General features: G+C 43.0%; 1 protein-coding gene across 2 annotated transcripts in view; it reads right to left on the bottom strand.

Moving 5' to 3' along the window:
- The window catches only part of KCNAB1 (potassium voltage-gated channel subfamily A regulatory beta subunit 1), a 380,466-nt gene that overhangs the window by 241,381 nt on the left and 123,690 nt on the right, over positions 1-15,395 (bottom strand). Inside the window, exon 1 of one of the 2 annotated variants that reach the window (XM_004755617.3) lies at positions 13,537-14,582. The exons of the other annotated variant lie outside the window; for it this stretch is intronic. Coding sequence (XP_004755674.1) covers positions 13,537-13,757 — 221 coding nt within the window. The 5' untranslated portion in view covers positions 13,758-14,582. Of the gene's footprint in view, positions 1-13,536; positions 14,583-15,395 lie in introns of those variants that run through there. 2 annotated transcript variants of the gene reach the window in all.

The raw sequence follows: 15,395 nt of genomic DNA, 5'->3' as shown, positions 1-15,395 counted from the left end.
TGCACACCCCTTGCTGGGCTAAATATGTATGACAAATATCTATCAAAGAAATCAACTAGAAAATATCTGTTTCCTTCTTGAGCCACATATAACTTTACCTACTAATACCTGAAGATGTACTCATTACCACTCAAGACAGATTTCTAATAGCATGATATGCCAAAATAAAAAAACTCCATATAATCTCTGAACTTCCCATCAACCTATGGATTCTGGGATCATCCCTGACCTTGAGTAGACACTCTTAGTACCACTGTACTACTCTAGCTCTGTCTCTGCCCTGGTTTTCTGGGCAGAGTAACAATGGAGGCTACCCAGAACCTGGACCCTTCCACAGCCTCTTGCCAACAAGGGAAAACAGGGCCTTGTCCAGAAATGTCACTTGCCAATGTTAGGTTTCTTTTTGTTCTGAGTCAACATTGGCATAAATATATGCGGGTCAGTAAAAGGAAAAATTGGCCAGAAGCTGTCTGAACTTAACATTGAAACCAAAAGTCTGATATTTCAGATGACACAATGCATCATTAGGTTTTGTTTTTGTGCCTCAGTTGCTGTAATTGAAAAAGAGCATAACACCACCTCTCACCCACTTCAAACTTTTCCTCGAAGATAATAAATAATGTCAACCTAACCCCTTGGTTAAAATGTTTACATGAGACAATCAACAAAGATTTTAGTGATATAGAGTGTTATTCGGGCATTCTGATAATGATCAGTATTTGTCTCTGTCAAACCCTGTCCCCAAAACATTTCCATCTCAAACTATCAAGTGATTACGTTCTGCTAATATCCTTAGCAGAAATAAACAACAAGAAAAGCTATAAACTTTTTATGAATATTTCTATAGCTAAAACTAATCATCATTAAAGGTCAAATACTTTGATCCATGGTCTTATCAGGCGACAGTCTTGCCTCCCCGCCAAGAAGAAATGAAGCTGAAGCAATACACTTGTTAAACTCATATTTGCTTCCTTAGGGGCCATCGATGACCTGGAACCAGGCAGAATTCATTAGTGGAATAAATATACAGACTTCAACTTGTTTTTGTTTTCATTTCTTCAGTCAACATTCACCAATGTTGTCATTATTCTATTTGTATTAGTAAAAGTTTTTTCTTCAGGTTAGAATAAGGGTTTGTGATAATCTGGGGGACAGCTAAGATAGGTCAGCCTCTTCCCCCTCCTGCTCTCGTGTACTACTAGTGGGGCTGGGTGTTCACTGGGGGCTCTAAGTACACGCTCACATCTACAGAAAGGTGATAGCATGAGGTTGAACGTGCACGTGGAGTTGTCCAGCCCCAGGAGGGATTCTACAGCAGTTCCTTCCCATTCCTCCTCCAGTACAGCATTCTAATGCATGCCTTGTAGCCAGCTCTAGAGTTCAGGGCTGTGGCGCAGTCCCCGACCAGCAAGGTCCCCAAGGGGTCACTTCCTCACTTCCCACTTACTTGAGCATGGCTTCCCTTGCAGCCTCTGGGAAACACACTGTCTGACCATGAAGGACTCAATTAAAATGACTGGCCAACCTAATGGCTTCGAGAGAATAGTATTTCATAGAAGGGTTCAGAAGAAGAATTTCACATCCCTGCAAGAAAGCTCTCCTACCCTCCCCCACAACACGGCTGCAACAACATTCAAGAGGCAGAATCAGCCTGAGTTTTATGAAAGAGTTAAGTTAAAGCTCAAATACTGTTAAAGGGCACACACAAAGCGTCAGAGGTACACTGGCCCATCAAGAAGAAAGGCTCAAGGCTATAGCTCCCGCCACCCCAGGTACTAGGATGGATTAAGATTCACAGCTCATGGCTTAGTTAAGAAATCTGGATGCAGATAATATATATTTTTTTTGAGCCACAGTGATTTTAATTACAGCTTCATCTTTATGGCCATCCATTGATTTTTTCTATCAGTGTCTGCCACCAAATCTTCTAACTTATACTTAGATCTCAGAAGGAAAAAAAAAAAAAGTAAAGGCAAAAAGGTTTATTTCCAGTAGGTGCTTCCTTGAGGGGCCCAACAGGCAGGGCAGACTTGAGCAATAATGGCCAAGATAGTAAATGCTTAGGCTGAGATAAGAGGGTTTAAACTTTTTTTTTCACACTGGATCTCTACTCTGTGAATAGGAATTTTTATTCTGATTAAAAACCTAAGCTGTAGCCTTATACAGAGAAAATCCCCAGTGCTCTGCATTTTCAATGACCTCATTATTCCTGTCACTGTCTTGCTTCAGTCTAAGATGCTAGAGAAAGTGGAGAGGATGTAATGCCTGATGCTTTGGGCTCCTTTAACTCTCCCCTCTCTGACATAACTTAGGAGCATCACAGGTATGGCAGGCCATGCAACAGCCCCTGAAAGGGGTTCAAGGCCCTAATTTCTGAAACCCACAAATAGGCTACTCTAGGTCATAAAAGGGACCTCGCAGAGGTGATTAAGTTCAAGATTTTGAGATGGAGAGATTATCCTGGATTTGCTGGGTGGACCCAGCATTATCAAAGTCGTCCTTACAGGAAGAAGGCAAGAGGATCAAAGTGAGAAAAAGGGAGATGTGGGAACAGAACCGGAAGTGGAAAGATGTGCTTTGAACACAAAGGAAGGAGCGGCAAAGTACGAAATACAAGGTTTTTCAAAAAGCCAGAGAAGGCAAAGGAATGAATTTCTACCTTGAAGCCTCCAGAAGGAACATGGCCCTCCTGACACCTTGATCTTGGTCTTGGACTTCTGATTCCCAGAACTGTGAGGGAATAAATCTGTGTGGGCAAATACCAACTCTGTGGTCATTTGTTGCAGTGGCAATAGGAAATGAATGTATGAGGAAGTGTCCAGCTTTGCTTCCTAAGTATACATATTGTTTCCCTTCAAGGTTACCACTCTTTTGGAAACAGGACCACAGAGGTCTTGTTAAGCCTGTGGGGAAAAGCTGCTGGAATCTGAAGCCTCAGGCAAGCATACACTTTCTTCTCTGGGTAAGGAGAAGCCTGTGCTTTTGGAAACTAAGATCCGAGCTTCCTGATTTCAGGAGATGGCTTTTGAAGAAACCATATTTGAGGGAAACTGAAATCTGAAACTGCTCTGCAAATGAAAAAGAAGCCATTGCTGAGAGAGAAGTTGTATATCAGACCACAAATTTCCCCACTCCCACTATTTAAGTAGTTCCTAGATCTTCTTTTAAAACTGACAAATATGTTCTGCAGCAAGAAGAAAACCCTCCGAAATCAGACAGACTTTTTCTAAGCATTTCCAGTCTTTTCGGTAAATGCAAAGACTCCATAATGGTGCTTGGGCATGTGGAGTTAGGAAATGGAGTAATGGTGAGTCAAAAGGCCTATTTCCATCAAAATGCCTCAGAGGAATTCTTTGCTGGTTTCTGAGTTGAGAGAAGAGTGGCATTCGGTAAAGCCATGTTATTTACACACTTGATTTTTATAAACCAGCTTGTTGTTGTGGTCTCAGGCCAAAGATTCTAGCAACAAAAACCCAGTAACAAAAAAAACAAGTTTAAAGTGGAATTAATTTCAAAGAAATGAAAAAGAGTGTGTTTTATTAGCATATGTTCTTCAGGAAAAAGCTTGCTTTTCTTATATAAGAGCTCTGTTCAACCAGATGGGCCTTCTAGTAGATACGAAATCATCATGGAGAACACTGTGCTTGGAATTTCCTGTGGCTGAATCCCTTCAGGGACACTCTCTTGGAAAGACGTTAATTACCAGTAAAAAAATTTTTCTGCTTAATAATAATAGTCCTGTACACTTGCCTTGATCTTTAAACCTGCAAGATTAAAAAACAAAACAAAACCCCAAAACCTTCTCCATAAGAGTATATATCAAAAGGCACATTAGTCCTACTTATAAGCTGTTTTCCTATTTGGATACCCAACTACCACTGAAACCTGTATAGCAAATTGGCCCTTTTCATACTTAAGTTAGCATTGTTACCTTTAGAGCTGATGTTCTTGTAAGAGTTGCTACCTATCAGCCCCGGCATCCTCCATGATTCTAATGAGTTAGAATTTTAAAAATCTGTTTCACAGCAGTTTTTTCAAAGATGAGTTCAAAATGCTAAAAATGATTTTTTTTTTCCTACCTAAAAACAGTAAGCATGGCCGTCAAATGCAAAGAAGGGGACAGAGCAGGTTTTTCTTATTAGGTGACGTTGCTATTCTGCCCTGAAAAGTCTAAGCCTCTACTTGGAATTGCCTCCAGCTCTGGATGACTTCAAGGAGAGGTAGTCATTGTACAGAGGCTATAGCAGTAAGAGTCATTATCACGGTAAAGATTCAGAAAATGAAATCTTGGAGGAAAAAACTAGAACCATCCTGAAAATTAGATGGCTAAGTGTTAATAATGGTTTCTCTTTTCTTTTTCTATATTTTTTTTTTGCGATTTCATTTATTTATTTGAGGAAGTGGGAGCATGAGCAAAAGCAGTGGGGAAGGGCAAAGGAAGAGGGAGAAGAAGGCTCCCTGCTCACAGGACTGGATCCCAGGGCCCCGGGATCATGACCTGAGCTGAAGACAGACGCTTAGCTGACTGAGCCACCCAGGCACCCCAGGAATGGCTTTGAAGAACAGGGAGGACTTATGAAACAGGAAATTATAGCTAGCTCATTTTCTGTTCAATAGAGGACAGGCCAAGAAGCTTCCAGTGTATCAGGAATGGAGCCGGATCGAATGCAAGAAGGAGTTTTGTCAGGTCAAATGTTTTTTTGACTCTTGGATGATCGAGCAGTAGAACAGTCAAGCCAGGCAAGCAGGTGCTGGCCCGGAATGGGGGGAATCCCTGCCCTCTCCTGGTGTCAGTAGGAGCCTGGGATCATCCAGCAGGCCCCTGGGCACCTCTGCTTGCCTCACCACTCCACCTTGCTACCCTGCTCCTCATTCAGTCTTCATTTCCCAGCCGGACTGGATGGTTAGGGTCCAGACAACAGACAAGAGTTCTCAAAACCCTCACTCTATTGCTTCCTTGGAAGATTTCAGACCTCAATGAATGATTCTAATTCTTAGAAAGAAGAGCCAAATTTTTTTCATGACTGCCGTGAAAAGAGATTACACAATATTTCTTTAGGGGCCCTTACAAGTAGCTGCTGCACAGCACAAATTGGAAAAACAGGACAGATTTCTCATGGGGGCTGGACCAGATGGCCTGTGCGCGTGCTCTCAGAGTCCTCCCTGGTTGCCGATTCCAAGAAAAAGAATTGCTGCTGGGCTTCTGTTTTGGTTTCCAATCTGAGTAACTGAAAATCATCCTGCAATGAGGATTTTTAAATGTATTTTGATACTGACTCTCAGGAACAGGCTTCCAAAGCAATCTCAAAAAGCATGGCGGGGAGTCAAGTGTATTCAGCACTGAATGTCCAAATGAGCATTTCACGTCCAGGGTTGACATGGAGCACGGTCCTATCATCTGTACCCATGCTTTGTAGATCGTTTTCAGAGATGTCAGTTCTTTAAAAACTCTGACACTAAGCACACTACCACCTGCAACTGAATTTCTGTCCAGCTTCAGAACACATACCACAGGGCCCCTCTGGGGTCCTCACAACTCTGTAAGATGAAAAGAGCTGGTCTGGCAGGGCTTTGCTTCTTCTAGAGGAAAGTTTCAACTGCAAAGTATGCATATGTATAGGAGAGAATTGTCCTTTCTGGAAGCATTTTATGTACTGTGCTTCTTTCCAAGTTGAAAAATGGGGCATATCCGGCAGCTGCTGGGTAGACGCTGAAGGAGTGTAAGGAATCTTGCTCCTAAAGTCAGAAGACCTGCATTTGGCCTTGGCCCTCCCATCAGCTCCTTGAGTAACTCTGACCAAGGAACTGGCCATTCTGTATAAAATAACAGGACTGGGGGCGCCTGGGTGGCTCAGTTGGCTAAGCGGCTGCCTTGGGCTCGGGTCATGATCCCAGGGTCCTGGGATCAAAGCCAGTATCGGGCTCCCTGCTCAGCGGGGAGTTGGCTTCTCCCTCTCTCTCTGCCTGCTGCTCTGTCTGCTTGTGCTTTCTCTCTGGCAAATAATAAAAATCTTTAATAAAATAAAATAATAGGACTAAATAGATGGCATCTCAAGTTCTTGCAGTTATAAATAATAGGACTGAACTAGATGGCATCTCAAGTTCTTGCACTGCTAACTCCCTTATTTCCAGTGATCACATGGAATTAAAAATTCTCAATACTGAAATGGAAATTTGTAAGACTTTTGCCTTAAGTTCTTTAATCTCTATCACTCTTTACTTTTCAGTTCTGAAAACAGTGGAAAACTGGTGACCAAATATTTTTTAAACATGAAATGACCAATTTCCAGCACAGAATCCTTTTTTTTTTTTTTTAAATCATGTCTGAGGACTATCAGAATGGCTTTGATATTCCTATAAAGAAAGGTAGGAGGCTTAAGTGGGTAGGAGAAGAATAAATGAAACAAGACGGGATTGGGAGGGAGACAAACCATAAGTGACTCTTAATTTCACAAAACAAACTGAGGGTTGCTGGGGGGAGGGGGTTTGGGAGAAGGGGGTGGGATTATGGACATTGGGGAGGGTATGTGCTTTGGTGAGTGCTGTGAAGTGTGTAAACCTGGTGATTCACAGACCTGTGCCCCTGGGGATAAAAATATATGATTATAAAAAATAAAAAAAATTAAAAAAAAAAAAAAAGAAAGGTAGGAGGCAATGCTTACGATTTCAATTCTTCTCATGCAAGGGTTTCTCTCCTAAGGGAAATTTTGAATTTAAAAAAACAAACAAACAAAAAACAAGAGTTCTATATTTTGATTTGATTCACTGAACCTAAATCCCATTCTGTTTGTGAATATACTGACAAATTATAAGTTTGAAGAAATGAATTTGAAAATTCAAAGTCAAATTTATGAATCTGATCTCTCTTTTGCATGTAATGGGAGTTTTTCCCCTTCTCAGACATTTCTCCAATTACTACAAGTTCAAGTATTTGCAGAACTTTTTTTTATAGAGAAAGGATTTCTAGAAAATGAACGTACTTCCAAAGAGGGGCAGTGAGTGGACTGAGGTTAGACACTTCATCTGCAACAACCCAACTGAAGATTACAGATGGAAGGTAAAACTGTTTCTGGAAACACTTTGGAAAGATTGCTTCCCTTGCATGGGCTGCATATGCATGCACACGCAAAACACACACACATGCACACACACACACAGAGCTATGGAACTGGAACAGCATTTGCCTAACAACTTCCGGGAGGCTGCCTCCCCTCCTACCATTTTCTCACCATCCCATGGATGCCAGACTTCTGACTGCTGCCTTGCAGAGGTGGAATAAACTCTATGAGACTGAATCAGCAACTAATTTTCAGGAAGGTTTCTCCACCTCCCCATTCTCACCATTTTGCTTTGGGGAAGAGAGGAAAGCCCACATCCATGTGTATCCGTGGAAATGACAATGGTATTCTTCATATATATATAAAATCATTCTTCATATATATGTATAAATATATACTGGCTTTCTAAATAACAAGCTGCTCTCTTTTCTGGACTGAAATCAAATTATTTCTATTTGAAACACAGCCACAGAGCTGGCTCTTCTCTTCCACCCTCTTCAGCCCACCTATTTCCTCCCACTTTTCCCTATATGTGTGCGCGTGCGCGTGCACGCACGCGCACACACACGCTCACTGCCTTTTACGTAATGGGCTGACAAGATTGATCTTTCCCTTCAATTGCTTTGATTCAGAATCTGCCCACCATTCGTGGGAGGTAAAGAACGGTAGAGGACACGTGTGCTTTAATGAAGGGGCTGTGAAAGGAATGGCATGGGAAAGACGTCTGGTCTGAGTCTTCACTATAGTCTTGATCCTCGGCAGGAAAACAGAGAATGCTATAGAATTAAGCAAATTCTTTACCTCACATTTATAACCCCTCCATTCCCCCCCCCTTTGGAAATGCCAGGTTAATCCTTTCTTAATAGAGCTTTAACTAGACAAGCTGTTCGAAAATCAGCAACCTCCAATGCTAAAGTTCACCTGATGTCTAAATGAGTTGCCCTAGCCTCCCAAGTGCCACAACCTGACTCTCTTCACCTCTACAAGATGCTCTCTCCCCCGCTTCCCTGCACGAACCCTCTGCCCAATACTTCTCACCAGTACATGCACTGTCTTTGGGACATGCTGCCCGCCCCTACGGCGACCTGCACTTCTCCTCCTCTCTGCTCATCTTGATGCTTCTCCTTCCTCAATACCAAGCTTCGCTGGCTTTTCTCATGGGACCGTTCCCTGACTCCTAGTGCCCCTGCTGAATGAAGTCTCCTCAAACTACAGCAACAATTATTCTTTGTATCACTAACATATGCAAGCCTTCTTGGGTAGATCTCTAGTCACACCAAACTGTAAATACTCAAGAGACAACCCTCCCACTTCATATGACCAGCATTTAACATAGTGTCCCACAGGTGTCACCGTTCATTTTCTAAGCATTTCTTGACTTGTTATCACATACCAAGGGCCAGGTTAGACTCTGGGGTTATAGTGATGAATAAACTCCAAAACTCAAGCCGCTCAGAGACTAATGGGGAAGATTAAATAGATACTGATAAAATAGATAATAGCAACACTATGCAATCAATACTTTCCATAAAAGAAATAATTCGTTGCAGCAGAGACAGTAAAGAGCACTTACATAATGCTACATGGAGTGGAGACAGGAAAGGTTTCACTGAGAAGGTGATGCTAGGGTCTTAGAGGATGCATAGGAGTTCGCCTGACCAAGTGAGGTAGGAGAATTCTAGAGTAGAAGGATGAGAATAGAAAAGGATACAGAAGCATAAGAAAACAAGAAGGTTCAGGGTACTATGAGGAGTCCTCCTTCTGATGAAGCATGTGGTCATCAGAGGAAAGATGAGAACAGAGTGGCAACTGGGAAAAACTGATGGAAGCCACACCATGAACAAGCTCAGGCACCATGTTAGGTAGTTTGGATTGTATTCCCTGAGCTACTGAAAGGCATGGAAGGAATTTGAGGATAATGCTGTAAACTGAAGTTATCTAATGCATGCTAAAAATAAGAATGACAATGACCTGATTTTTTTAAACAAATCATCCACCAAAGGAAAACCAAAATATCCATACCATGGACTACTACTCAGCAAAAAAAAAAAAAAAAAGGAATGAACCATTGAGACATGCAACAATTTGGACGGGTCCAAAGAGAAGTACACGGAGTGAAAAAAAAAATCCCAAAAGATTATAAACTATAGGATTCCATTTATATAAATGCTCTTGAAACAAGAAAATTATGGAGCTAGATCAGAGAGTGGTGGTTGCCTAAGACTAGGGATTAGAGGGTTATATGGATGTGGTTATAAAGGGGTAGCTGAGGGAGCCTCATGGTGATACAATAGTTTGGACTCTTCACTGTACTGGTTACACAAACTTCCACATGTGATAAAAAAACACGTAGACATATAAGCATACACACATATGAATACATGTGTAACTGGTAAAATCTGAATAAATTCTGTGGATAGTACCAATGTCAATTTACTAGTTTTGATATTGTGCTAGAGTTACAGAAGATGTTACCCCTAGAGAAAAGTGGATTAAGGGTGCACAGAAATTTTCTACATTTTTCAAATTCCTGTGAATCTGTAAATATTTCAAAAAAAATTTTAAGTGACAAAAAATGGCTTAATATGATTAACCTAAAAAAACTGGAAAAAATAACTTTCTAAAGTGGGGTTTAAAGATTATTGCTCAACAAAATTGATTCTTGTAAGAATTTCAAAGCCTGTTATATGTGACATTATAGCACAATGTTTTACTGACATGGGTATATAGGTTACAGGTAAGATTTTTCTAGATGAAATTGGGTCCATCAATATTCAAATTGTTCTAGGACTAAAGTAACAATTTTAGAATGGGGGTGGGTAGCTTATCAGTACAAATGTGCTCAATTCTGAATGACAAAAGCTCTGAGACCATGTGAATGCCAGTAGGATCCTTTTAAAATGTTATTTTAAAAAAGACACCAGGGGTGACGGGGTGGCTCAGTCAGTTAAGCATCTTCCTTCAGCTCAGGTCATGATCCCACGGTGCTGGGATTGAGCCCTGGGTCAGTCTCCCTGCTCAGCAGGGAATCTGCTTCTCCCTCACCCTCTGCCTGTTGCTCCCCGGGCTTGTGGCTGTCAAATAAATAAATAAAATCTTAAAAAAAAAAAAAGACACCCAACCAACCAAATAAGCAACAACAACAAAACAAATCTGATTTAATTTCTATTCTCAATGATTTAGCTTTCACAGGATGAAAAGTGTGTATGTGTCTACATATATCAGAGTATACAGCAAACTCTAACACAGTGTGATGAACTCTGAAATTAAAAACACACAAAACTAAAATAAACTCTCATGTATTAACAAAGCACAAATGTAAAAACTATAAGAAATGAAATAGTCTTATTTACAAACAGAATAGTCCCCAGGATAAATGTTAGGTGGAATCTTGTTCTCTCAGGCTGAAAGTAGCATTTAAATAGCAGATCTCTCTAGTGGACTTTTTTTTCATCCTTAGCCTTGAAACAAAAGCTAACTTTATGTGAGATTTTTGCACAATGGCAATGTGAAGGTAACAGTGGCTTTGAGTATTTTATTCTTGCAAAATTCAGATGCTTCACATAAGTGTACATTAATTCCTTCTAAAATCCCAAGTTCATGAGCTCTTAATTGATGGATGGTAATCGCAGGCTAGAATAGGAGTGGGGCTTTAAAAATTATAAGGCATTAAATGAGTGAAAAGCATTCTACTCATTTGCCAGGGTTGTAGCACCTTACGCAGCAGGGTTGGAGCCTTAAAAAAAAAAAGTCCTTGGGTTGGCAAATAGGTGGCCAATCTGGGCACCATTCCTCATGCTCCAAGAGGCAACCATAATTCTGAAACTGAAGCAGAGATGGTAGCCTCAAAATAGAGAAGCTGAGGTAGCCCAGGCATGACCATGACCCTCTCCAAATATAGCCTTCCAAAGAATCTCTCCTAATAGAGCATTACTTTTTATTTTCTTATCTGTGGTCTGCTTCCCCAACCTGAATATAAGCCCCAAATCTAGTCTGCTTTCTGCACCTTTGTGAAACCAGTTCTAGTAGAGTTCCTTGTACAGAATAGATGCTCAATAAATATTTATTGACTAAAATTCTACACTCTAACACTGTTTTTTGTCAAAAAGGAAAAGTGAGTGGTAGACATTTTCAGATTCTGATGAAAGCTAGGAGCCCTCCCCTTGGGAAAAAGATGTATGAAAAGACCCTGTTGTTGTTTTAAATCTTCTATAGACTTCATGGATCCCAGATTAAGCTATGCTTAGAGAAACTATTTAAAGATGAGAAAGGTATTGTAAACACGATTAGCCACTTTTTAATTTTTGCTATTTGTTATCAATCACACATGATATTTTAGTGACATTAAGGTCAACGAAAAGGACAATTCAGCTAACAAAAATATTTCTATCATATTTTATGAACTATAGAGCTAATCCTTCTCTCCCTCCTCCGTTTCTCACCAACCCTAAGAAAGTCTTAGTGTACATTTGACGCAATCTTATAATCTCTTACCTAAAGGCACTCTGAGTGGCATTTGAAGGAGAGAGGGGTTAAGTCCTACTCACACACAACAAAACCATAGGTAAAATGGTTCTGGATAAGAGAGGAGTGGAGAAACTTGTCCAGTCACCATAAACAACAAATGACTCAAAGAAAACTGAAAAACCACAGATGGCTAACTTTTTTTGTCAGAAAAGAGCTGTCCTTAGTTGCCAGTAATGGAAGATGCCCAAGTGAATCTTACTCGCACACTGAGCTTTTGTAAAGCCAGGCAATTATCCTCCAGCCTGAGCTCAGCTGTGAATATTACCAGAAAAACCTTAATGGAAATGTCCTGCCTTCGTAAAAGCAAACTCTTCCAACACAATGCTGCATGAACATCTATGAAACTCTGCCACAAGAGACGAAGGGTGTTACTTTTTATTTCTTCTCAAGGTGCCCAAGCTCAAAGCTCAAGGTGCTGCTAAAATGCTGGCGGCCACACTTCAGGTCACCTCTGGAATCTGCCTTATCTCCGGGTGGCGCCTTCCTCTGGGCCCTGCTGATGAAGGCGGCAGCTTGTTCCCCTCGCAGCACCCCAGCTGCGTGCAGAGCAGCTCAGTGTCTGTGGGGCAGGGCTGGGCACGGACCACACAAGCAGCCATCCAAAATGCCAGTGCACCGGAGACTGCAGCCTCGGTTAGCAAACTGTCCTTGTAGGGCCCCACTCACCACCATGGCAATACTGGGGAAAGCAGAGTTGCCTGAAGTCAGGCTGCTAACATCCTACTGCAGTTGGGGCAAAAAGCTTTAGGTACCCCCGCCCCCCCCAATCCACACCCATGGCTTGCTTTCTTAATGGCTCAGAAATATATCAAAACGAGAGTGTTCTGTGCCTTTGCAATGAGAAGCCCTCCTGTAACTCCACAAAGAATCACAAGAGTAACTTTTATAGAAATTGATTTAAATGCCTCTTTCAGAAGCCCCACATGGGAGGTCTCAGGTGTGCATTATTTTAATCACATTGAGTTCTTTCCATCCTAAAACTGGGTTCCTAACAAAAATTACATTAATAACAATAATTACATTATTTCCAATGTAAATAATTGACAAAAATCCTATCTGCACGCTAGAATAACCAAAGCCTTTTGGAAGATGCACAACTTGCTTCTCTCCTCTACATCTGTAAAGACTTTGAGACAAAAGTGCAGTAGGTTTAAAGAAATAAAGCCAGGAAGGCTGAGTGCAAAGCAGATAGAATGAGATGGCAGAAGTCACCTAATTGAATAATGAAATTTTCTACTTATCAAATTTAAGTCATTCTTTATTAAGGAGAACATTAACTATTACCAGGAAGGTTGCCAACTACGGAAAACAACCTAGAGGAAGAGGGAGCTCAAAATGTATGAGGAAACTCACATTACAACAATTAACTTTTTCTTCCTAGTTCACAAGAAGTTCTCCATTTTATTTCAAGTAGTAATTTGGATTCAAAGACATCAGTGTTCAATGTAATTTACCTTAATGGGCGTTTCTTCCTGCAACAAAACTTCCTTAAGGGCTTGCATAGCATTTATTGTCTTGGTCTTTTGAAAGATAAATCAGTATGCAGTACTAGATGGGAAACTAATTTGAGTAGTAAAATCACAGAAACTACAGTCTACGCCATAAAATAGGACCATCACACTGGCAGTTGAAAAACTACCCTGATCTCAATACAGCTTCCAGCAGTTGTGTTCCTCTGTGCAGACAGGAATTCATACAGCCCCTAAGGTGTTCCCAGCACCTGAGAATGTACAAAATAGGCTGCCTTAAAAAAAAAAAATATACTATACACTCACAGTACAGCCACTTCGGGCTTCCCCTCTCCTAAGGAGCTTTTTTCAAGACACGGGAGAATTCTAAATTAGGCAACCGGCCCGTGGCTAAGTCACACTTTTCAAAACGCATGAACTGCCCCCCACTGCCCCTGTATAGCACACAAAAAGCCCGGGGAGAGGGAATCTGACATCCATACCTATATTTCATGCCAGTCTGCTTTGCGGTGGACTCTTTGAGAGAAATGTGATGCTGAGGGGTGAAGGTCCCCAGGCTGCGCGCGATGATAGCAACCGTGCGGAATTTGGCCCGGGCTGCGTTCACCACATTGGGGGCGGTGGAGCTCTGCTTGCTCAGAAGTCGGTCCTCACCATTCCGGCTCTTCAAATTGTGCTCTGTGCAGGCTATGGAGACTTGCATTGCTTCCCCGGGCAGCGCGCGATCCCTCTCAGAACCCCAGAACACAGGCAGTCACGGGAGGCTGAGCAGCTGGGGGGGTTTCTGCTGTCTTTTAACCCCTCCTCGCTCCCCTCCTCCCCTTTCCTGGGGATGCCGTCAGAGGAGTCCTCGCGGCCGACTTCAGAGCCCGGCCAGTGGCAGGAGCGACTGCGGTGCCCAACAGAGTCCCGGGCCCCCAGAGAAGTAAACAGCCAGCCCCGAAGTTGTCACAGCAGCTGGAGTGTGGATCAGGCTCGCCAGTCTTCCTGGGCAGTCACCTCGGCGAATCAGCCAGCCAAATCCATGCAGTCGGGAGGCTTCTGCAGACGCCGAAAGCGGAGCGCTCGCACTGACTGCACGCAGCCCTGCCCCAGCCGGTGCACCGTGTCTGAATGCGGGCTCGCCTCTGGGCGATGGCTCAAATCCACGCAGGCATACCGCAAGATGCGCCGCCAGAACCCTCTGGACCACAGGCAGGATAGGATGCTCGACTGGTACGCGGAGCCTCCAAGAAGCAGCTAATGGCAAGCTGATCCCTGGGGACCAGCGGTCTCCAGCCCCTCCGGCTGTCAGCTCCCTCCCCGTCCCACTCCCGGAGGTGTCCGGGACTCGTCAAGACCCCTCCCCACTCATTTTCAGGTGAAAAGCCCGGCGCGCACAGCCCGCACTGGCACCGGTTTGCAGCTGCACGGAGGAGCAGGCTGGTAGAGCTCCTCGCCTTTGTGCGACTGGTAGGCAAGGATCACTTTCACCAGACTCTGCCTGTAACAGAATCGGGAGGGCAGCTCGTAAAAGGGGGGCTGGGGGGGCTCTGCCCAGACTCACACCAAATCCCGCTGCAGCACAACAGTTGGAACTGGGGGAGGGCAGAGTGGGGGTGCTCCTGCCACAGAACACGCCAGTGAATTAACACGTGAATACTCTGCGACTGGCTTCCTAAAACGCTACTTGAAATCCCTGTTATTAGCCTTGTCAGAGTTCATTTCCCCTTTGCCGTTATTCCTTGAGACGCTAAGTTTGAAGTTTCCAGAGAAAACACGGTGCAGAGTTTTTCGAGTCAAGACAGCTAACTTGCTGGAAAATCTATTCTGGGTCTCAGAGGAGGACCAAGGATAGGGGAAGAGACAGCTATTGGGCACCAGCCAGAGCGCGGGCTACGCTAGGTAAGCGCAGGGGCACGTCACAACCCAGAAGGTCCAGGCCAGGTGTCTGGAACCATGTACAGTGCCCGCCAGTCATCTGGGGCCAGCTGGTGCTGACAAACACTAATCCCTGGTCAGGGCTGGACAGCAAAACACCCCTCTTGACTTTGAACCCCCATGAGGCAGAAACACTGTGTGGTTCAGTGTCAGGTGCCAAGCAACTGCTCAAGAAATGTGATTGAACACAGCAAAGCACCAATGGGCCGGTAACGCTTGGTCTCTCCATTTGAAATACACAGAAGCCAGACCCCTTTTGTAGATGTACTTACAATAAAAGCGTGGCTTCTGCAAAATCAGTTTTCTAACTGTGGTTTCCAACAGACATTGCTGCCAGGCAAAAAGGAACAGTGCTTCAATCAACAATATCTGTGAGCACCGTCTCCGTACTAGGCAATAGAAATACAGGAGGAAATGATGC

The sequence above is a fragment of the Mustela putorius genome, unplaced genomic scaffold, assembly GCF_011764305.1.
Source record: "Mustela putorius furo isolate JIRA1106 unplaced genomic scaffold, ASM1176430v1.1 tig00003834_pilon_pilon_pilon, whole genome shotgun sequence".
Taxonomy (NCBI): Eukaryota; Metazoa; Chordata; class Mammalia; order Carnivora; family Mustelidae; genus Mustela; species Mustela putorius.
The sequence above is the reverse complement of the archived record's forward strand: the minus strand, read 5'-3'. Positions and strand labels throughout refer to the sequence as shown.